Here is a 22,296-nt window from a genome sequence, read left to right as displayed (position 1 = left end):
TGGCGTGGAGATGGGAGGAACTGGAAAGCCAGGCAGTAAAGGTTTAAATAGGAAAATAATGGTTTTAAGGACATTTTTAAAAGATGGAAGTATAAAGGTAACCTACTAGAACAAAAACATAAACCTTTCTAAGTACCAAAAAAATGTAAATAAAAGAACAAAAAATACACAATTCCTAGAGAAACAGAACAAATATTTTAAAATACACATAACCATAAAATATTTTGTCAAGATATCAGTCATATTGATAAATGTAAGTAGGCTTAACTCATCTATTAAAAGAAAAAGATTTTCAATTTGGCTCACCAAATTTGACCTATATATATGCTGTACATAAAAGAGATACACCTAATTAAAACAAAATGATTCATAAAAACTAAAAGTAAAAGAATAAACAATGATAGCAATCCTGATATCAGGCAAAGTAAAATTCAAGCCTTAAAGCACTAAATATTAATGGTAAAAGCTACAATTCACAATAAAGATATAATACACATAAAAATATGTGCACCGAATAATACAGCAATAATCTTTATCAAGCAAACTGCAGGAGGTACAAAGATAGATGGAAATAAGCTAATAATAAGAGAAAACTAGATAGAAATGAACTAAGAATAAAACTACCCTAACACATTTATCAACAAAAGTGACAAGAATGAAAATAAATTCATTATATTCCCCATTCAGAAAAATAACAAAGTGAACCAAAAGAAAGCACAAGGAAGGAAATAATAAAAAGCAAGAATGAATGAAGTAATTATAGAGTAACACTAGATCTAATTAACAAATTAAAATTCTGGATCTTTAAAAATAAAAATATACAAATTACCAGAGGGCCATGAAAAAAAGAAAACATAAGGATAGTGAAATAAGAAATAATAACAGGAAAATAACCACTGAAGTAGAAGACATTTTTTTTTAACCACAACAGACTTCCTTACAAGAGACTCCTTCTCTACACATAAATTTGAAAACTTAAATGAAATGTATATTTTCCTAGAAAAATACAGATTGCCACAATTGACTACATTTGATTTAGAAAGCTTAAGCCAATAGACGAAGTTATTGAGGAACTACCCCACCAATAAAACAAAACAAAACAAAAAACGTAAACAACATTAGGCCCAGATGGTTTCTCAGATAATTCTGTCAAACCCTTAGGACCAGATAGTTTCAATGGTCAATAAATTATTTCAGAGCATTGAAAGTGAAGGAAAACTTCTCAACTCTTTATATGAAGCGTGTGTAACATTGATACCAACACCAAATAGACAATGCAAAGAAACAAAATATCACTCATGCATATTGATGCAAGAATAGTAAATAAGTATTAACAAACCCAAACTGAAAATATTAGAATCCAAAATCACATTCAGAAGGTAATATACCATGTCCAAAGTAGGATTTACTCCTAGAATAATACAAGGTTGGTTTAATGCTAGAAAATCCACTAATATCATATACCATGTTAATAGCCCAAATGAAATAAATTATAAAATTATCTTCGTAGATACTAAAAAAGTCTTTGAAAAATTCAACATTCACTCACAATAGTATAAAAATAATAAAGTAAATGGATAGTGAAAGCTATTTTTTAAATGATGTGTGTAAGTTTAAAAAGATAATATCTATAGTATCCTGCCCATTGTATAAGAGGAAAATATAAGAAAGTATGTCTTCTCATCTGTGCAGAAGAAATATGGGAAGGATAAACTAGAAAATAAAGACAATGGTTACCTACAGGGGAAAAGTGCACAAGGGATAGAAGAAGGGTGGAATTAGGTAAGGGTGAGAAGGAAATAGTACTTTTCTTAGTATATTTTTATTAACTCTGACTCTTAGAGAACCATAGTAACAGTAATGTTTGACATAGCACCCAAAATAAATAGTTCCTTTTTGTGGGTGGAATTAAATCAAAATAACAAATAGTAAGAAATGAACCTAACCGTATTACAAATGAATAATGTAACCGCACTGAAGAGAATGGGAAAGAAAAGATCTAGCCTAAGTAAATTTCAGTAAACAGTATTTTGACTGGACACTATAAGGCTAAAAATAAAAATTATTGTACTGTTCTCTTATTTGTACGGGGGTATGGGTTTGCAACTCTGTAACTCTTATAAATGTATGATAGGATTGAATAAACAAGTCAATACAGATCGAGACAGATTTTTCGTGGAGAAAGAAAGTGAGGAAGCTACAATGAACTCTATTAGAATTGCAAGTGTCAGGATGGACTCATGGGTTTAAAATATAGATAGATATAGAAATATATGTGTGTATGTACATGTAGATATATAGACATGTCTCTTTGTATGTTGAGAGGGTCTGCAAGAAGTGATACCTCAGTAGCAATGAACATACCCAGGAGCCAGATCTTGGTTTCTGAACACCACTTTCCATGAAAGGAACCAGGGCTTCTTGGAGAAACAGTTTATTCCAGTGCAAGACATGATGACACTGGAACATTTAGTGGTGCCAGAAAATAAGAAAGTTCTCAGAAAAAGAATGGAGGCATGTCAAAAGGACATAGGAAGCAATCTAAAGAAGCTCCTAGTAGCAAAACCTAGAACAATTTGAATAGCAAAATAAATAATGATAGTATTGGATTGTGATCCATAGAATAAACTGAATGCCCAGGAGTCCACACTGAAATAAATAAAAAGTGAATAAATAAACAAGCGTGAAGGGACAGGTCTCTCTTATGAAAGAATTCTAATTAATAAATGTAAAAGGAATGAAGAAAATAGAAACCTGTGCAGCAAACACCACAGGAATAATTGTTGCAGGTAAGATCTACCGATGGATGCTAAAATCAGTGGGTAGAAGTTTGGCTGGAAACAGGATATTTATTTATAAATATATTTATATATTCTCATAATCTCAAAGTATCCTCCCCAAGATATTTATCAATTATAAAGAGAAACATAGTAATTTTACAGTGGAGAAAACTGGCATTCACCAACTTAACCAAGTGATCAAGGTAAACATCACCAGTACAAAGGTTTACAGACATCATAAACCACTCTCCCCAATATGATGCACTGAGAAGGACCCAACATCCCTTCTATCTGTTCTTGCTCCCCAAAAATGTATAATTTCTGTTTAATAATGAGAAAACATCAGACAAACCAACACTGAGGGACCTTCTGCAAAAGAATGACAAGTACTCCTCAAAAATATCAATGTCATGAAAGACAAGACTAAGGATCTGTTGCAGATTGGAGGAGAGTAAAGAAATACATCCATGAAGTGCAGTGTGGAATCCTGAGTTGGATACTAGAACAGAAAAAAAGGACATAAGCCCAGAAAAACTGATCCTAGCCAATAAATATTGAATGCGTGCCCCTAAAATCAGAAACAAAACAAGTATATATGCTGTTTCTGCTTTCATTTCATTGGTACTAGAGTTCTAGAGAGTGCAATAAAGCAAGAAAAATAAATAAAAATTATTAAGATTGGAAAATGGAAAATAAAACTATATTTATGCATGAACATGATGGACCACATAGAAAATCCTAAGAAAACCATACAGAAATTAAGTGAACTTAGTAATGCCACAAGATAAAAGGACAATAAACAAAAACCTTTTGTATTTTTTGTATGCTAGCAACAAACAAGTGGAAAGTTTGAAACTCCTGCTCTTCACAAGATACCATTAAGAAAATGACAAGGCAAGCCACAGACTAAGAAAAAATATTGATAACACTTCTCTGATAAAGTGCTTGTACCAAATACATCAAGAATTCCCACAACTCAATAAAAAGGAGACAAACCAGTAAAAAAAAAAAAAAAAAAAAATGGGCAAACTCAACAAGGACTTCACGGAAGAAGATTTATGAGCAGACAATGAAGACATGTGATGGTAACTCCACATTTGATAATATCAAGTGTTGGCAAAAATGTGGAGCCACTGGAACCCTCAAACATTGCAGTAGGAATGTAAATGACACCTACTTTGGACTTCATTTTGGCATTTCTTGGGAAGTTAAGTGTGTGTTGCCATATGACCCAGCAATTCCAGCCCCAAATGGGATGGGCAAAGCTAATATAAGGTGAAAATAAATCAGATAAATGGTTGCCTGGAGCTAAGACAAGGAATGGAAATAGAGAGGAGGGCCCCAGGGGGGCAATAGAAATGTTCTGTATCTTGAATGCAGTTATCTGGGTGTCTATATTTCAAAACTCATTGAACTGTACACTTAAAATGAGTGCTTATTATAGGTAAATTAGACTTTAAGAAGGTTGCTTTTAATTAAGGTAAAAAATCAGAGTTAATGTTTATTGAACATTTACCTTAAGTGCTTTCCATATTCTGCATCATCTTACTGAATTCTCAAAACCACTTTATTAGGTAGGATTTTATTATCCCCATTTTTCAGCTGAGGAAACAGATAGAGATCACAGTAAAGAACAAGGATTTGAACCCAGGCCATCCGACTGCAGAACCTGTGCCCTTGACCACTGTGCTACAGGGCTAGAAAATCAGGTATCTCTCCCCTGATATTAATAAAGCTCATCCTCAGGACATGCTAACCAAGCTCTCTATTTGGAGCAGCCAAAATAAGTCAGTTGTAGACTGTGGAAATGAGGGGAGGAACCAAAGAAAGAGACAGGCTGGGGTAGAACAGCATTCGTCCAAGCCTGGACTCCTGCTACCACATTGGAATCACCTGGTACCTGGTCCTTGCCTTACCCTAGACTGACCCAATCAGAATCTCTAGGGTGGGCCCGAGAATCTGCATTTTAAGCCACCACCCCCACGTCTGCCCCAGAGAGAACAATAGAGACAGGACTGTGAAGAGGGAAGTCTGTGTCAGACCAGCCTGGGTTTAAATCCCGACCCCTCCTGACCCTTCCTTACATCTCTGTGCCTCATCGTTCCCACGATAGGCATCATAAAAGTGCCAACTGCATAGGGTGGCTGGGAGATGTACGTGATTTGAGGGAGAATTAGGTGCAGCACCTGCACAAAGGAGGCATTCAATATATGATGGATTAAAATAACACTTGAAAGAGGGACTGAACTCCACCCAGCACCTCTCTCTCTCTCTCTTTCTCCCTCCCTCCCTCTCTCTCCCCCTCCCCCCTTCCTCTCCAGGCCCTGGCCTGGCCTTTATTGCTTACCCCAAGGCTGTCACCATGATGCCTCTCTCCCCACTGTGGGCCGCCTTGTTCTTCATGATGCTCATCTTCCTGGGCCTGGACAGCCAGGTAAGGGGGGACCCCAGCCTGGGAGGGCAGGGAGACCAAACACTGCTGTTAGAGCAGCTCATGTTAGTGACACCTTGGTGCTGTTTGTTAGGGCCCTGCCCACCATCCCCACCCTCCTGTCCTCTCAGCACACTGTGATCTCCACAATCTCCCCCAAGACACACCTGTATGGATCCTTCCACATCTTCCCAAATGCACTTTGTCTTACCTGGAATTCCCAACTCCCAATCCAAGTTTTTAAAAAATTGCTAAATACTTACATGCTGTGAAAATACTTCTGCCCAATAGCACCACCTAGCAAGTGGAAGAAATTCTCAGAGAGAGGGCTATGATTAATGGTATCCAAGGACTCTACCACCAAGTGTCCCTGTCCTAGCCAAATCGTGAGGAACAAGGAAACACAGAAAAATACCTTCTCCTTCTTTCCTCTGTCTCCATGTCATGGCCCATCCCTGACATGCTCCAGGTAGTCGCATGGGTCCTCGGCACCACCATCAGTTCCCCAATGCCCATTATCCTACCCTCTTCTGCTGATGGCGTTCTCCCTACCCGTCCTCCACTCGGCAGCCTGCCTTCCTCAGTGAAGGGTGTATAGTTAGAACTAGCAATTTATCTGTGCACATTTTCCTTTATCTCCCCATGAATGCATGCACTTAATTTTCTCACATTGTAAAACTCACCCCAGCCCTCCTCTAGTTCTCTTCTTGATTTTCCAGCTGGAACCCCATAGCCTCCAGTCACTCACTCTTCACTCTCTGAAGTCTACCCTTTTGCCTGCTGTTCCAGCACAGCAGGTATCCCTAAGAGCCCCAGTGGACATGTTCCACCCAAAGCCAGTGGCTCTGCTATCAGACTCCATTGGCATGGGGCTGCCCGCACCCATTACCTTGTGCAAGTCACTCAGCACCCAAGCCTCATGGCCAGTGTGTCTGTCAACCCAGCCAAGTTCAATTTCTTCCCCTGGATGATTTCTCAGGAAGTGCTAAACTGAGCTGCCGAGGCACCTCAGGGTGTTTCTGCTGATACAGAACACCGAGGGTGTTTCTGCTGATAATCTTCTCTTCCATTGTTGTGAGCAGAGGCCTCAGGAGGGATTGGCAGTTTGTGTGTGACAGTGACTGTCCTGCAGAGGGAGGTGGGGGCTGGGCCCTTGGCTCCCTAAGTGCCTGGGGGTGTTGAGCAGAGCCAGTTCTTGGGCTGAAATGCTCTTAGCAAGGAAGACCTAGGGGCCTAGTGGGCAGATGGCCGCTCTGCTTACCCCCAGGTGTGTTGCACTTGCTATGCCTGGGCCACATGCTCCATTCTTTGTCACAATAACCACATGGACTGGGAGCCCCTTTCATCATCCCCATTTTGCAGATGAAGAAACTGAGGCTGAGTGAGTTGCTGGAACATGCACCCAGGTTTTCGTGCCTCTTAGCCCACGTGCTCCGATGTCTCTTCAATTTGGGCCCTGGATAAACAGCGTTCCCTGAATTGCATCTTCTTCCTTCCCTGAGGACCCTGGAGAAAGGACCGCAGCCAGCTTTGCAGTAGAGGCAGGCTAACCTGGAGGCTAGGAGCCTGGGCTTTAGAGTCCTATGGGGCTGGTTTTGAGTCCCAGCTGTGTCACTTTACCTCTCTGTGCTTGGTCCCTTTATCTGCACAGTAAAGCTAGAAATACCTTTCCTGAGGAGGTACAAGTGATTTGGAAAAGATTTGGGGCCAAAAAATGGCTCCAGGGAAGGAAGTGTCTCCACATGGTAACCAGCAAAGGAATCCTTTACTTCTTTTACTTCCCTCCCTGTTGGTGGTCTAGCACAGTGGCTAAATAAAGCCCAGTCTCTAGAACAAGATTGCTTGTTCCTGTTAACTGCTTAGAAAAGATCCTGGCTCTCAACAAGCACCATGTATTTGCCATTATTTATTATTATTTTTATTAATTTATCAAACCTTTTCTGAGCACATCCTCTGTGCCACTGGAAATGGATGAAAATGGCACAGTCCCTGCCCTCCAGGGTCCCACCTTGTAAGGAGATAGACAGAAGCTCCACAAGCACCAAGAGGTGAGGCAGGGGATGGCATGGTAATAGAGGAGAGGAAGGGTCTGTTCTGCCCAAGCTGGGGCCGAGGAGGAACAGTCCGGAAAAGGCTCAGGCAGGGGATCTGTCCAGTGCTGGGAGAACCCAGGGATGGAGCTGATCAGTGTGTTGGGATATTTGGCCTGGGTGTTGATGGGTGAGCAGGAATAGAACTGCTACTGTGTGTCTGGCCCAGTCTCAGCATGGTGGGATGCAGACAGTGGCTCAAGCTCTGCTGCCTTAAGCCTGCATAGTCTGGCCAGGCCCAGAGAGTCCCATAGCAGAAACCTAAGAGCTAGGTGCTAGCTCACCTCCAACTGCTCTCCACCCATCAGAGGGGGTGCTTGCCCAGCAGAAGCAAAGGACTGGGGAATTGTCACAGTCCCAGAGAATGAGGAAATGAAGCCCTGCTCACAGAGACTGCCCAAAGCCTGCCACTAGCCGAGCCCTCAGCTCTCAGGACAGTTATGGAGACTCCCATCTTGCCTCAACAGCATCTCATTGAAGTAGTTGACCTCAGAACAGGGCCCAGCCCATAGGCACATGACAGGAAGCATAGGGGAAGAGTGCTTGCTTTAAAGTCAGGAGACTCCCTTTTAAGTCATGACTCTCCCACTTCCTTGCTGAGGGCCCTTGGGCAGGTTACTTCCCCTCTCTGAGCCTCAGTGTTCTCATCTGTTACATGGGCTTGCTGGCATCCTGGAAGTCCTCTGTCAGTGTGAGCCTGGGAAGGAAATTAAGGCCCAGTGGGAGGGAAGCCCAGGGGTTGAGCCTGTTGCACTTGCCCGGAGCCAGGGCCACTAAGAACCGACTTCCTCTCGGGCTTGACACCATCCTATCAACACTGTCTAGTTCGTGTGCGTGGAAAGCCTTGTGACCGCTGTGGTGGACATGTACCCCAAGGTCTTCCGGAGGGGCTACCGCCGGGAGCTGCTCATCCTGGCTCTATCCATCATCTCCTATTTTCTGGGCCTTGTGATGCTAACAGAGGTGAGTGATGTGGACTCAAGTAAGCGATGTGAACATGGTAACATGAAGGTTGAGTGCCTGGGCCCTGGGTTAGGCAGTTCTGATGTTAAATCCCAGCTCTGTGATTGGTTGTGTGACCCTGGCCAGGTTTAGATATTCTCCATGTTGTGCCCAAGATTGCGAATCCGAGAAACCACCAAGGAAACAACACCAATGCAAGTACACGAGGGTTTATTTACAAGCTCAAGCTTGGGTCCAAGTATACTCCACACAGCAGAGCAGGGGCTTGGACCCCGAAGTAGGTTACAGCTGGATTTTTTTATGGGCTGGTCTAGGGGATTTTCAGAAGGGATGGAGGAATTTTTTTTTTTTTTCCAATATGGGGGAAAGGGTGGGGGAGTTTCTTAAGATCTGATATGGGATTCTCTGCTGAGGGCAAATCTGAGCTCTGTTGTCTTTCTGATATGGGATTCTCTGCCGAGGACATTCTGCTTTTTCCTGTAAAGTTCAGCTCTTATTCACAGGGGCCTAAGATGGCTGTACTTGTGCTAATGCTAAACTTGAGATGGAATGGCCTTAATTTTTCTCGGCCTCCACACTCCAGGACTCGTTTTCTCCTCTTTGTGGAGATTATTGGAGGTTCTCATTGAGCCCTGAGTACAATGTCTTAACGTGTATGAATGTTCAGCTAATGGTCACCATGATCCCTACCAGAAGAGAATAAAACTCACAAAGAGAAATACTGGGTTTATCTGGTAGTCATGAGCATCTGAACACCCAATCCACCATTACAGTACTTCTGCGTGAAAGAGACAGTGTTAGCTATAGATTCCCTCCACCATGGGGTCAAGTTCAGAGCAGGCTTTTCTGGAATGTCACTGAGAACAGACATGCACCTTCAGTTTGGCACCTTCAGGCACCTTCAGGCATTATGTGTCTGAGCCCCAGCCCCTTGTCTCTGGTCTCTGCTGGGCCACAGGTGAGGAGGGGTGCACCATGACCCCACCCCCTGCCACATTAAGACTCTAACAGCGCCATGCTTCTCTCCCTGCCTGCAGCCATCCTGTCTGATACTTTTCCAAGTACCTTGGGAAGGTGAGATTAGATATCTTCCCCCTCTACACACACTGGTAAAATTAATTGATTTAAAAAGGAAAAAAATAGGGGAACCCTGGGTGGCTCAGTGGTTTAGCGCCAGCCTTCGGCCCAGGGCGTGATCCTGGAGACCCGGGATCGAGTCCCATGTCAGACTCCCTGCATGGAGCCTGCTTCTCCCTCTGCCTGTGTCTCTGCCTCTCTCTCTCTCTCTCTCTCTCTATCTCTCTCTCTGTGTGTGTCTTTCATGAATAAATAAATAAAATCTTTAAAAAAAAAAAAGGAAAAAGAAAACTGTTGCCTAGAGACAAGAAGAGCTTCTATAAGAAACATGGAAAGAAATGAGGGAATTCCAGTCTATTGAAGCAACTAAGGTGATACTGAGGTTGGTCTGTGGATCCTCTTCATCCTCTGCTTCTGAGCTCAGAGGCTACCGCCTGGAAGCCTCCTCTGCTTTCCTTTCATCAGGCACTGTTCCAGGCTCAGCCTAGCCTTCCTCCCACCTTAGAATGATGGCTCCATTCACATATCTCTCCCCCATGAGGCCATGAGGTCCATGAAGACAGGAGCTGGCCTTGCCCGGCTCTGTGCCCTGGGGCCTGGCAGAGGGTGGGCACTCAGGGCGGGGCAGCTGGTGTTATTACTGCTCCTAGTCATTGTCACATTAATGGGAATGATAATCAGCTTCTAGGAAATGAATGGGGTGGCGCTTCCTGTTTTCATCCCTCCTCTCCCCACACAGGGAAACCAGCCCTACAATGAGCAGGGCTTCATTAAGTGCTGATTAATTACACAAAGTAGAGCCTTTGTCACATGCAAATTGGGGGTTAATGTGATGTGTTAACGAGGCTGATGGGGGGGGGCGGGTGGTACAAAAAGAGCAGGCATTGGCATGGGTGTCACTGGCCTGGAGCAGGCAGGCAGAGTGCCCTCCTGGACCTCGGGCCCTGGGTGCCCCAGCCACGCAGAGCCATCATGCCCACCCTTCAACCTGAGGCCACAGGTCTGCCCCAGGGGTGCCTTGGGGCCCCTGGGTCCATCAAGGAATTAACGCTGTGCTGACCATTAATCAGCAGACACTCGGGCTTTACATGCCAACCTTCTGCCTCCATGCAGGATTATCTGTGAGTGATTGCACCAGAGAAGTTCAAATTGCCAAATGGACCATGTCGGCCTCAGCCTTCACAGTAATTGCTGGCAGGATCTTCTCCCTCATTTATACACATTTAAAGCTCGGCTTTGGGGAAAAAATAGCCCACAAATTCTTTATCTTCCACCACAGCAGTATGGTGAATTAAGAGCATGGGCTATGCAGCCAGACCGCCTAGGTTCAATCCTCAGTCCCACCACTGGCTGGCTGGATGATCTGTGGCAAGTGCTCTCACTGCTCAGTGCCTCGGTTTCCCTTATGAGTACTGAGGACTGCAGTTGGGCCTGCCTTGTAATTACATATGCTATAAGGATCACCTAGACTGAGACATGGGAAGCAGTTCAATCAGAGTCTGGTGCTTAGAGAACGCTGCATATATATGCATGATGTTCATGGAAGGAGACACTCAAGAGAGCAGTTAGGAGCATGGTCTCAGCTTTTAACTCAGAAAGCCAAGCCCACTCCTCCTCACAGAGGAGCCTCTTACCTGCTCCTTAATCTCACAGCCCTGAATATCCACATTCAGCACCGACGGGAGGCCCAGACCAGATATGGCCCAGAGATCCCTTTTGTTTTACCTCCTTGTGTTTGTTTGGGTTTCGGTTTTGGTGTGTTTTTTTTTTTTTTTTTTAGATTTTATTTATTCATGAGAGACGCAGAGAGAGAGAGAGAGACACAGGCAAAGGGAGAAGCAGTCTCCATGCAGGGAATCCGATGTGGGACTCGATCCCAGGACCGCAAGATCCTGCCCTGAGCCAAAGGCAGATGCTCAACCACTGAGCCACCCAGGCATCCCTACCTCCCTGTGTTTTTAGGAACATGAATAGGTTGCCAACAATTGAGAAGGATTTCTCTTGAAAATCTGGATTTCTGACATCTTCTAGAAAATCTGCACATCTGGCTGCACTTAGGACTGCCTCCCCTAGCAACTTTCAACCAGAGCTGTGTGGCCAGAGGCAGCCCATGCTCCCCAGTTAGCACCAGTCCTCACCACTTCCTGATGTCACACATCAGGCCCACCTCTCCCTCATGTTATCTGTCCAGGCCTCTGGGCATCAAGATGTTGCCCCAGATCCAGCTGAAGAGATGAGTGGGGGAAACAAACTGTCCAAGCCTGTGTGTGGTCTCATAAGGTGAAAGGAGGCCCTAGGAGCTGTGGGAGCACAGGCCAGAAGCTTAATCCTAAATAACTCCTTGTGGCAGACACAGGAGGCTGTCCACGCTTTGTCCTGGCATTCATAGTGCCTCTCCCCCACCACTGACCCTCCTTCCCTTTTCCACTTTTAATTCTTCTGCTGTTGATTGTGTTCCTCTCAGAGCTATCATGTGTTAAAGATTGCCTATATAGATCCCAACCTTTCCCAGAACTGCAGCTGGCCACCCCGCCTTGCCATCCCTCCCTTTTAGAAACCTTCCTGGGTCACCTGGGCCAGCTTATACCTCCCAGGCCTGTCCCTGAAGTCTGTCATCACAGATACATACACCACAGAGCTGGCCCACGTCATCCCTGCACCCCGCAAAGATTGTACACCTACTGTGTGCCAAGTCCTTGACCAGAAACAGAGACACAGCTGGGGACAAGCCATTCAGAGTCCCTCCCCCACAGAGCTCTTGCTCCACACAATTCAACTTGTAGCTATTGGAGACCTACTTCGAGCCAGACCCCACACTGGCAGGAGGTGTGGGGGCCTCCCCAGCTGAAGCCCAGAGCTAACAGAGCGACTAATGGGAAAACTTGAAAAAAAAAAAAAAAAAACTGTGAATCCATAAAATGTGCTACAGAGACCTAAAGAGAAAATAAGGCTGTCAGAGAGGGCTTCTTGGAAGAGGTGACATTTGAGCTGAGCTGTGAAGAAACTTACCAAGTAAAGAAGGAACAGCATTTGCAAAGGCACAGAAGCAAGACTATCCCTTAGTCTGTCATGGGAAAGCATGTGGAGGTTGGCTGGGAGGAAGGGGAGACAAGGCCAAGTGAGAGGGCAGCCCTGACTGGCAGGCTGATGGGAGCCAAGTGGTAAGGTTAACCTGTGGAGCAACATGATTGGATTTGCATGGTAGGTCCTAATGTGTGAAAGGCTGGAGAGGTTGAGGCTGGAGGCAAAGAGGCCAGTGGGGAGGCTGTTAGAGCCTTCAGGGAAAGGGGCTGAGGCCACCCAACCTCTAATCTCTGGGTTTCTGTGTTGTCTCCGACATTTAGGGAGCAGAGGCAACACAAACCATCGTAAGCCCAGCAACCTCGGGGTGCTTAGGTGCAGAGGGTGTATGGTTTTGGGAGACTAGGAAGCAGCAGTCTGCCCTGGTGGAAGTGACTCCTGGCTGATGGTAGCCACAGGGCACAGCAGAGGGCCTTTCTTTTTTTTTTTTTTTTTTAAGGAACTGGGGATTTTATCTTATTTATTTATTTATTTATTTATTTATTTATTTATTTATTTATTTATTTATTTTTAATTTATGATAGTCACAGAGAGAGAAAGAGAGGCAGAGACACAGGCAGAGGGAGAAGCAGGCTCCATGCACCGGGAGCCCGATGTGGGATTCGATCCCGGGTCTCCAGGATCGCGCCCTGGGCCAAAGGAAGGCGCCAAACCGCTGGGCCACCCAGGGATCCCGCAGAGGGCCTTTCTAAGACCAGCTAGCCAACTCTGCCCTTCCCCGTGTCTTTGTATCCCTCTCTCCTCCCACTCTGCAGGGCGGCATGTACATCTTCCAGCTCTTTGACTCCTATGCTGCCAGTGGGATGTGCCTTCTCTTTGTGGCCATCTTTGAGTGTGTCTGCATCGGCTGGGTGTATGGTAAGTAAAGGCTGGGCCCACTCACACCCCAGCAGCCTGCCATGGTGCCCAGCATATGGACGCCTGGGGCTCAGGTGGACTTAGGTTCTCTGCGGCTTATCTCCATCTGTGTCCACCTCATCCTCCTTTCCCTCAGGGGCTCAGCCTTTCACACATGTCTGGAGAGCTTCTTGTTCTTACACCCCTACGGCACAAGGAGAGGCTCCAGACTCAGGCACTGTGACCTCGGGCCCTGGCCTTCTGCCTTGGAGATTCAGTTTTCCCTTCTGTAAAATGGGGCAGTCCCCACCATGTCTCCAAGTAGGACATAGAGTGGGCAAAGCAGCCAGCACAGTGCCCAGCCCTTCATTCAATACCCGCCTTCTGCTTCTCCTATTCCCTAAACCAAATGAGTGGATGAGGATTGCTGGACTCTTGATGATGGATATTCCCACAATAAGCATAGCTTGGGAACAGGCCCCCACTGTGGGCTGCCCCACTCATTAGCAGCCCAGTCAGGCTGTCCCCTCCAGAGCCCTGCTTCCTGCCCCCAAGGATGTTAGCCAGGCCCTGGCCCTGCCTCTCAAAAGGACCAGAATTTCTTCTACTGGAGTATATTCTGAAACCTCACATATATGACATCTTGGTAGTTGTTAAGTGAGAAATCCGTTCCCTGCTGTCATTTGTCTGGGCTGGGGAAAGCAAACAGTCCTAGCCTTCCCTCTGGGTCTTGTACAAAAATCCTCTGGGGTGTGTGTGCCTGTCTGTTTTATTCTGGACAGGAAGCAATCGCTTCTACGATAACATCGAAGACATGATTGGCTACCGGCCATTGTCGCTCATTAAATGGTGCTGGAAGGTTGTGACCCCCGGAATCTGTGCGGTAAGGGCCCTGCCAGCATCTGCCTCCAGCCCACTCACCCACTTTTCCATTCTAGTGCCACACGCCTGGCCGAGGCTGAAACTGAGGAGGTGCTGGCCCTCTGGGTGACCCTCTGTACATTCAGAGAGTCCAAAGCACCCGACAGCTTTCTAAGTTGGAGTCATGGGGACAGTTTCTGGGCTTGGCCAGGGAGGGGCCTCACTGGGATCCTGGCTCCGCCACCAGTTTGCTATGTGACTGAGCAGAAGCCTCGGATTCTGTACCTGCAAGCTAAGTGGCTGGGGCCTGTCTCCATGGGGGCCAAGGATCGTATGAGAGACAACGTTTGCTTTGCTGTTAACAGAGAAAGCCACAGAACTGAGGTAAAGTTGGGGCTCATGCTTTGTCCCTCAGGCCATACCTTGGAGAGGCCGTTGTGTTTAATTAAAAAAAAAAAAAACACAACCCCACTGCTCTTCACCCAGTTCTTGGCATTGAAAGTGTCTCAGAGCATCTTCACAAACCATCATGGTTCTGCAAAGGCCACTTTGAAAGCAGCCCCGAGAAGGAGCTAGAGGATTCCTGACTGGGCAGAGGCTGGGGATGAGGCTTCTGGGGCAGGGAAGGGTCTCACAGCCCCAATGAGGTGCTGGGGTCTGTGGGAGTCCGTTCCCTGTGTGTCTGATGCAGGTGAACTGGCACAGGGCTTCGCCTGTCCGGGGCTATCACACAGGGTGGGCCCTCTCCCTGCTGGCCTCCTGCATGCAGGCCTGGGCCTGTCACCTAAGGCCAGCCCCCAGGGACTTCTCCCTGTCTCTTGGCAGGGCATTTTCATCTTCTTCCTGGTCAAGTACAAGCCTCTCAAGTACAACAACATCTATACCTACCCCACCTGGGGCTACAGCATCGGCTGGCTCATGGCCCTGTCCTCCATGCTCTGCATCCCACTCTGGATCTTCATCAAGATGTGGAAGACAGAGGGGACTCTGCCTGAGGTGAGACAGCCCAGGTGGGGGAGGGGGTGGCAGGTTGGCAAGGACGGCTCAGAGGGTGCTGCAGCACACACTGGCCCTGGCTCTGCCTCGTGGGCTGAAGAGCTGGAGCAAGTCCATGGGTCTTATCTGAGCAATGTGTCAAGAATGAGCCCTCACACATCTCCCGGGAAAGCCATGGCCAGCTCCTCCCTGGAAGGTGTTCATTATTACCATTGTGTGAAGTCATCTCTGTGAGGCCCAGAAGTTGAGCCATCTTCTCTGAGTGTCCTCAGAGACAAGGGGACAAGAGCAGATCCTGACTTACAGAGGTTTTTATAAGGACTCGATGAGTTTCTATAGGGAAAGCACTTAGACTGGGACCTGGAACAGAGTGACCAAGTGGTAGCTTTTACTGATCTGTTAGTGCATGAAAGACCCCCATCCCCAGGACATAGGGAGATGGTCTGATGCTTGGGAAACACCTGTCCCATGTCGTCATCATGCTAGACTCTCTACATGAATCTCCTTTCATCCTTGGAGCAAACCAGGATGCTGGCCTCATTTTCTGCCTTCAATAGGTAGGGAAACTGAAGCTCAGAAAAATGAAATCACTCAGCCAAAACTTAGTAAGCCAAAATTTTTAAATCAACACTGGGTCTTATACTATATGTTAGCAAATTGAATTTAAGTTTTAAAAAATGTAAATATAAAATTAATAAATTCTTAAATAAATTGAGGTATAATGGACATATAACATTATATTAGTGTTAGGTAACAACATAATGGTCTAATATTTGTATGTATTGTGATCACCACAGTGAGGTCTAGTTAACATCCCTCACCACACAGTTACAAATTCTTTCTCTTGTGATGAGAACTTTGAAGATCTATTATCTTAGCAACTTTCAAATATACAATACAGTATTATTATCTATCGTCATCATGTTGTGCGTTACATCTCCCATGACTTACTTATTTTATAGCTGGAAGTCTGTACGTTTTGGCCCTCCTCACTCATTTTACCACCCACTCCCCCAACCCCACCCACCCACCTTTGGCAACCACAGTCTGTTGTATGTATCTTTGAGCTTGGGTTAGGTTTGTTTGTCTGTTGGGTTTTTGTTTTGTGTTGTTTTTTCCTTAGGTTCCACATATAAGTGATATTATACAGTGTTTGTCCTTGTCTGGCTCATCTCACTTAGCATCATGTTCTCAGGTTCCATCCATATTGTCACAAACAGCAGGATTTCCTTCCTTTTTATGGCTGAGTCATATTCCACTATATATATGGACCATAAGTTGGCTATGATAGAGAAGGACCAAGCTGAGAGGGAAAGTCTCTCACAAGCCTGCTCATGCCCTCCGAGAGAGTTTCCTTGGCTCCTGTAGGGAATGTAGGTCAAGAGCAGTTGGTTAGTTCTGATCTGGAACCAAACCATGTCCTTGGTCCCTGCAGGCCCCTGCACGAACTTCCAGCAGCCTTTGGTATTCAGGAATGCCCAGTGTCCCCTTGTGAATCCTCCAGAGATTAGCTCAGTCCTGGCATGGTGGGAGAGAAGGTGGGTAGGGGGAAGGAGAGGCTATGTTCCCGAGCTTCTTCCATCTGCCTAAGCTCACACACCTGCCTCCGCAGAGAGCAAGGTTTATTAAAGACAGCAGAACTGATTTCCAGGGGCACCTGGGTGGTATAGCGGTTTGGCGCCTGCCTTCGGCCCAGGGCGTGATCCTGAAGTCCCAGGATCAAGTCCCTCATCGGACTCCCTGCAGGGAGCCTACTCTCATGAATAAATAAATAAACTCTTTAAAAAAAGAAGAAGAACTGATTGCCAGGCCTTCCTTACTGAGGAAATGTGTGCCAGTTAGTTCACCTCCCTCTGCTTCCAGAAGTTTCTGCCAGCTGACAGGAGGGATCTGGAAGGAAAAATGGGGTCAGTGGTACTTACCTGAGAGAACTGCTATGAGGATGGATAATCTGTGCTAATCTGTGGCAAGGTCAACTAAATGGAGGCTCATGTTAATCCTAGAAGGCAGGTGTCTGCTCTCTCCCTTTGACAAATGAGGAAACTGAGACACAGAGAGGCCGTTTTTCACCCCAGTTAAGTGACAGAGCTGGGATTCAACCCCAAATGCCTCTGATCTGGGGCTCATGCTCTCAATCCCTGTCCTGTATTAAGACCTAGTGCCTGGTACACAGAAGGTGTTCAGCATAGGGAAATTGGCCTGTAATTCCCACCCAGGCAATGTAGGCTCAGCCTCTTAGGCATGTCAGCATCTGGAAGAGGACAGAACCTTGATCATGAAAAAAATCAGACCTCCAAAAATCTTTGCAACCTTCCTGAGGAAACGGTTCATGCCCAGAAAGAATCTCCCAAATCCTGGCCTGTCTTCTCCCAAGGACCCTGCTGGGTATACATGAAATTGAGGCGTGGGGCCCCAGGCAGCACTGTGGCAGCAGAAGCATGTGTCAGGAGTCAGCCTGGTACAATGGGGATGACAGCCACACTATCCGTGCCCAGCTCAGTGCTGGACATTTTGCAAGGCAGCATAAGGCTGTGCTAATGTTTCCATCTCCAAGCACAGCCCAAGGAGCACAAGGCACACACTCTATGTGTTCCCCTGGACAGTGGCCCCATAGTATGACATCCCTTTTGTGGGAAACATACCCATTTATCCAACAATCACATAAACAGCCCTAGAAGTACCGTAGTTCACTCCTACAATGCCCCTTTCAGGCCAGTACTGTTATCCTGTTTCACAGAAGAAAATGCAACTCCTAGAGGTTAGGTGAGTTACCTAACAGAGCTAGCGAACAGGAACAGCCAGCGAACAGTGAGCAGGACTCCAAGCCCAGCTGCTTTGTCTCTACTGGAGGGAGGGACCTGCAGCAGGCCAGGTACAGTGCTAAGCACTTCTGTAAACTATCTCCTCATTCCTCGGCAAACCCCAGGAGCGGGTACCTCTGTTGCCCCCATTTTCCGGAGGAGGAAACAGAGCAGAGCTCTGAGTGACAGCGCTGAGGCCCAGCCCTTGGTCTTGATGACTCCATGGGCCGTGGTGTCCACCCATGCAGTCTGGAGAGGCTGAGCCAGGCGCCAGGACCCTGGCAGTCCCGCTCAGACAGCTCTTCTCTCCAACTATACAGAAATTCCGGAAGTTGACCATCCCCAGCGCTGATCTGAAAATGCGGGGCAAGCTTGGGGCAGGCCCACGGACGGTGACCGTTAATGACTGTGACGCCAAACTCAAGGGCGATGGGACCATTGCAGCCATCACAGAGAAGGAGACGCACTTCTGAGCAACACCTGCCACCTCGGATGCCTCTCCTTCCTTCCCTCCCCCCACCTTCGTGCGTGTAAATGAATACCTGAAACATGTACTTCACCTAATGATAGAGGCTTGCTTGTTTTGCACCGGATTTATTAACAAGTTAATTTTAAGGTGGCTGTGCACACTCTGGTTTAAAGTCCCATTCCCCTCCTTGCCCCCAGTTACCATGTAAGTAACATTACAAAGAGATAATACTGTACAGGGACTAGCAGAATCTTCTGTGCTAGGACGGTTTTAACCCATGTTTTCTAGGGGTTGGGGGAAGTTGTATCATATGGTCAAACTTTTATACTTGGGCTGTGGGGCAGGTGGGGTGGGAGTGATGCCTGTTCTCTGTCAGCCTTTTAGCTGACTAGTCCCTGTCCCATGTTTGTCCCTGACCATTGCAGCTGCCCCTCCTCCATGCCCCCAGGGAGGGCTTTGCCTTCGAATCCTGCCTTTGCCATCCCCAACCTCTTAGCAATGTGTTTGCAGACAGCAAGGCTGTGTCAGAGAAGACAAAGTGATCTGTCCGTCCTGATCCCACTAAGTGACCTTGGGTGCTCCCATCCTCTCTCTGGGCCTCAGTTTCCCCATCTCCCAACAGGAAGGCTGGATCAGGTGATCTCTGAGGTCCTTCCTCGGCCTGGCCACGTCTCTTGGGGATTCTCTTGGTGTTGTTCGCTGCCCAGCAGGCCTGCCCTTGACGTTGACCGTGGGCTGTTCTTGAAGGCTCCCAAGCTATTATCCCTGCACCCACCCCTGCTTATTTGAAATCAAGTTTGTCATGGAAATGATGTGTTTTCCCTTAAAACCCTAGCTTGATGCACTCTGGAGTCCGGCCAGGTCCTCAGCCTCTGTGACAGGGCTCCTCCTGTCCTGTCCATCTGCTCTCCTTATCATGTCTGCCCCTCCATCCTCATGGGGCTGGCTGGAGTCACCTGGATGCTGCTTTTCGGGGTCAGGAAGCAGCTATCTGGCCTGCCACTGCCCTAGCCAGGATCTGTGTCTGGGACCTTCCACCAGCCTCCCAGGGGAAGGAACCCCTGGAGCACCTGGAGACTGGTGTTGTCCTTTGGCCCCTTCTTCATCTCCCTACCACCTCTTCTCTCTCTTACTGTCCCCTGCCCTCCTCTCTCTCTTGCTATCTCTCATCCCTCCCCATCCTTCTTATCACCAGCAGAACCTTTTCTCCCTATCCCTTTCTTTGGGAGCCATCCTACCTGCATCTCTCACCAAGCAGCTGAGAAGCCTCTGCACTTATACTGGAGGGAAAACCGGGCTCCCGCCCCTCCCTCTGTGCAGGCCTGGGGCTGGTGGGGGGGGTGCCGGGAACAAGGCCGGTGCTGCCTCAGACCTCTCGCCCTGATCTCCCTCTTCTTTAATCAGACTTCATCAGCTCTCTGTCTTGGATTCTGAATTATTTGGGGACAGGGAAGGTGCATTCTTTCTCCTTATCCTTTATGTCCCCAGTTTTATTTGGTGGAAACAAGAGCTGTCTCTAAAGTAAGGCTTTAGTTTCCTATAGGGAACCCACATGTTTGATTCACCCAGAACTTTCCAAACTGGCAGCTTCTCTGGTCTGGCCAGCCCCCAGCTGAAGCTAGGGTTTGCTAGAAGGGATGCCCAGTGCCCCCCAGGCAGGCTGGGAAGCCTGGTCTGGGCCCAATTTTGCACACACTGCCCAGGCCTGCCTGGCTCTCCCTGAGCTGTCTCATCTGGTGGACCCAGGAAGCGGACCCAGGAGGCTCGGGCCTCGTGCTGCACCTTCTGCTGTGTCTGTCCTTGTCTACTCATCTTCCACCAGGTCCCGGGGAGGGAGACTCCCCACTGCTGCTGCTACTGGTTCTCCACCTACAGCTCTAAGGTCTCGCTAGGGGCGCACTGCATTGTACTTGTGGCACTTAACCTTTCACTCATCTAACATGACTCATGGGGCAGGGCGGAGGGAGGGCTTTTACTCTGGCTTTTGGTTTTTTGTTTTGTTTTGTTTTGTTTTTGTAATTTCCTACTAGTATTTGGGCAACTTTGGGGTGGGGTGGGGTGGGAGACATGAGGGCAGGGGAAATGTCATTGTGGTGACTTTTTTGATATTCATTAGAAACAATACATCCTTTCTGAGATATTTACAGAATTATTAAAAAATGAAAAAGGTTGTACTGTTTTACATAATGAACGTTTTTATTGGGTATTCAAAGGGCACACGATTGTCTGCTTACTCATTTTTAAAAATTAAAGGAATGAACAAACTATACGTGGCAGTTCCCAGCAGAGTGGTGTTCATTGAGTTGCTCTTCCTGTGTTTTATCACCTGCATGACATACTTGCAAAACCCTCTCAGTTCCATCCTTGGAGATTGCAGTCTCAACTCAGGATTACAAATTGAAAGTGCCCAGGGGTGTTTTGGGAGCCCACACTTCCTCTCCTTCCCCGCGCTCACTGTACATTGAATGCTGTGTGCTAGGTGCTCTACAAAAGCTGTCTCTTTACTTCCAAAACAACCCCGTAAAGTATTCACCTCCCTATTTTCCTTAGTACTTCCCCCACTTTACAGATAGGGGAGACTGAGGCAAAGAGAAATCCAGTCTTACTGAACTCAAAGCCCAGTCTCTTTTATTTTTTTATTTTTTTTAAACGATTTATTTTTTTAAATTTTTATTTATTTATGATAGTCACACAGGGAGAGAGAGAGAGAGAGAGAGAGAGGCAGAGACACAGGCAGAGGGAGAAGCAGGCTCCATGCACCGAGAAGCCCAATGTGGGATTTGATCCAGGGTCTCCAGGATCGCGCCCTGGGCCAAAGGCAGGGGCTAAACCGCTGCGCCACCCAGGGATCCCCGCCCTGTCTCTTTTAATCACTATGTCTTACTGTTTCTCATGCTCTGAGGCCCAAAGAAGGCAGCAGCTGCCTCGCCATGGCTGCAGCGCCTGCCCCAAAGCTCGTGGGCCACTCTGCTAGGCAGACCTGCATGTCTGAGGCAGACGGGGTGAGGTGGAAAGACATGGAGATTTGAAGCATGGAGTCCTGGTTTGGGCTCCAGGATCTGCCCTTGCCAGCCTCAATTCTCTCATCTCTCCAGAGAAGATAGTAGCTCCTGTTTCAAAGTCAGGGTGATTGTGAGGATCCCATGAGCTCTGAGTAGGATTGGCCAAGCTTTGTATTCACACTGCTTATTATTATTATCCTGAAGGAATAGTCCCTAAGCTCTAAAAGGGTAGTATTGCTCAGAACTTAGGCAAACATCTCTAAATTTGCATCTGGGATTTCCAGACAGTTGCTTGAGACCACAGAGCATGTTTTGTCCTGCCAGTCCATGGAACGATGTGATCATCTCCACATAGCGTCTGCTCATTCCTAGTAGTTGTCTTTTCTGCTTCAAATCCCTGATCTCAAGATCCCCCCCAAGCCTCCTTGGCCTCTCACCCTCTCTGAGATGGTAACATCTGTTCACAGGGAACTGTCCCACAGTTCGGAAAATCTCTGATCCCCAAAGGGTCCCTGAGAACTTTGTAACTTCATAGAGCCACAAGGATTGGTATAGTCACGTTTCTGCCTCTCTTCCCTCCTCGTGTCTGAAAGTGTACTAAGCACCTGGTACAAAGCATCAAGACACAAAGAGGCTGGGTCACAGAAATGTGGGTCTCCCTAATTCCCAGGAAATCAGATTTGTGGGTGCTCAAGCTTACAGTATTGGTAACCTATGGCATTGTTTTTCCCAGTAGACCCTATAGGCTGCAGTACGTGCTGGTCACCCTCCCAGCCAGATGTGACTCTCTGCAGCCTAGCTCTCTTAGACACATCAAATAACCAGAGCAGAGGGGAGTTGTGGAAGTGAGGTCAAAGGTTACTTCAGAACTAGGATTCTCAATTTTGTGGGTGAGGAGTAGGGAGGGA

General features: G+C 47.0%; 1 protein-coding gene across 2 annotated transcripts in view; it reads left to right on the top strand.

The window, feature by feature from the left end:
* The window catches only part of SLC6A11 (solute carrier family 6 member 11), a 125,233-nt gene extending 104,578 nt beyond the window's left edge, over nucleotides 1–20,655 (top strand). The window contains exons 9-15 of one of the 2 annotated variants that reach the window (XR_005374600.1): nucleotides 5,102–5,214; nucleotides 8,127–8,264; nucleotides 13,178–13,280; nucleotides 14,042–14,142; nucleotides 14,946–15,116; nucleotides 17,828–17,988; nucleotides 18,238–18,378. Coding sequence is in view for 1 of the 2 variants with exons in the window: in XM_038565638.1 (XP_038421566.1) it covers nucleotides 5,102–5,214; nucleotides 8,127–8,264; nucleotides 13,178–13,280; nucleotides 14,042–14,142; nucleotides 14,946–15,116; nucleotides 18,238–18,390 (779 nt within the window). In the remaining variant the exon portion in view is untranslated. Of the gene's footprint in view, nucleotides 1–5,101; nucleotides 5,215–8,126; nucleotides 8,265–13,177; nucleotides 13,281–14,041; nucleotides 14,143–14,945; nucleotides 15,117–17,827; nucleotides 17,989–18,237 lie in introns of both variants that reach the window. The other variant, XM_038565638.1, reaches the window with a different exon arrangement.
* The last annotated feature ends 1,641 nt before the right edge of the window (nucleotides 20,656–22,296 follow it).

The sequence above is a fragment of the Canis lupus genome, chromosome 20, assembly GCF_011100685.1.
Source record: "Canis lupus familiaris isolate Mischka breed German Shepherd chromosome 20, alternate assembly UU_Cfam_GSD_1.0, whole genome shotgun sequence".
Lineage (NCBI taxonomy): Eukaryota > Metazoa > Chordata > Mammalia > Carnivora > Canidae > Canis > Canis lupus.
This window is presented reverse-complemented; position numbering and strand designations above follow the sequence as displayed.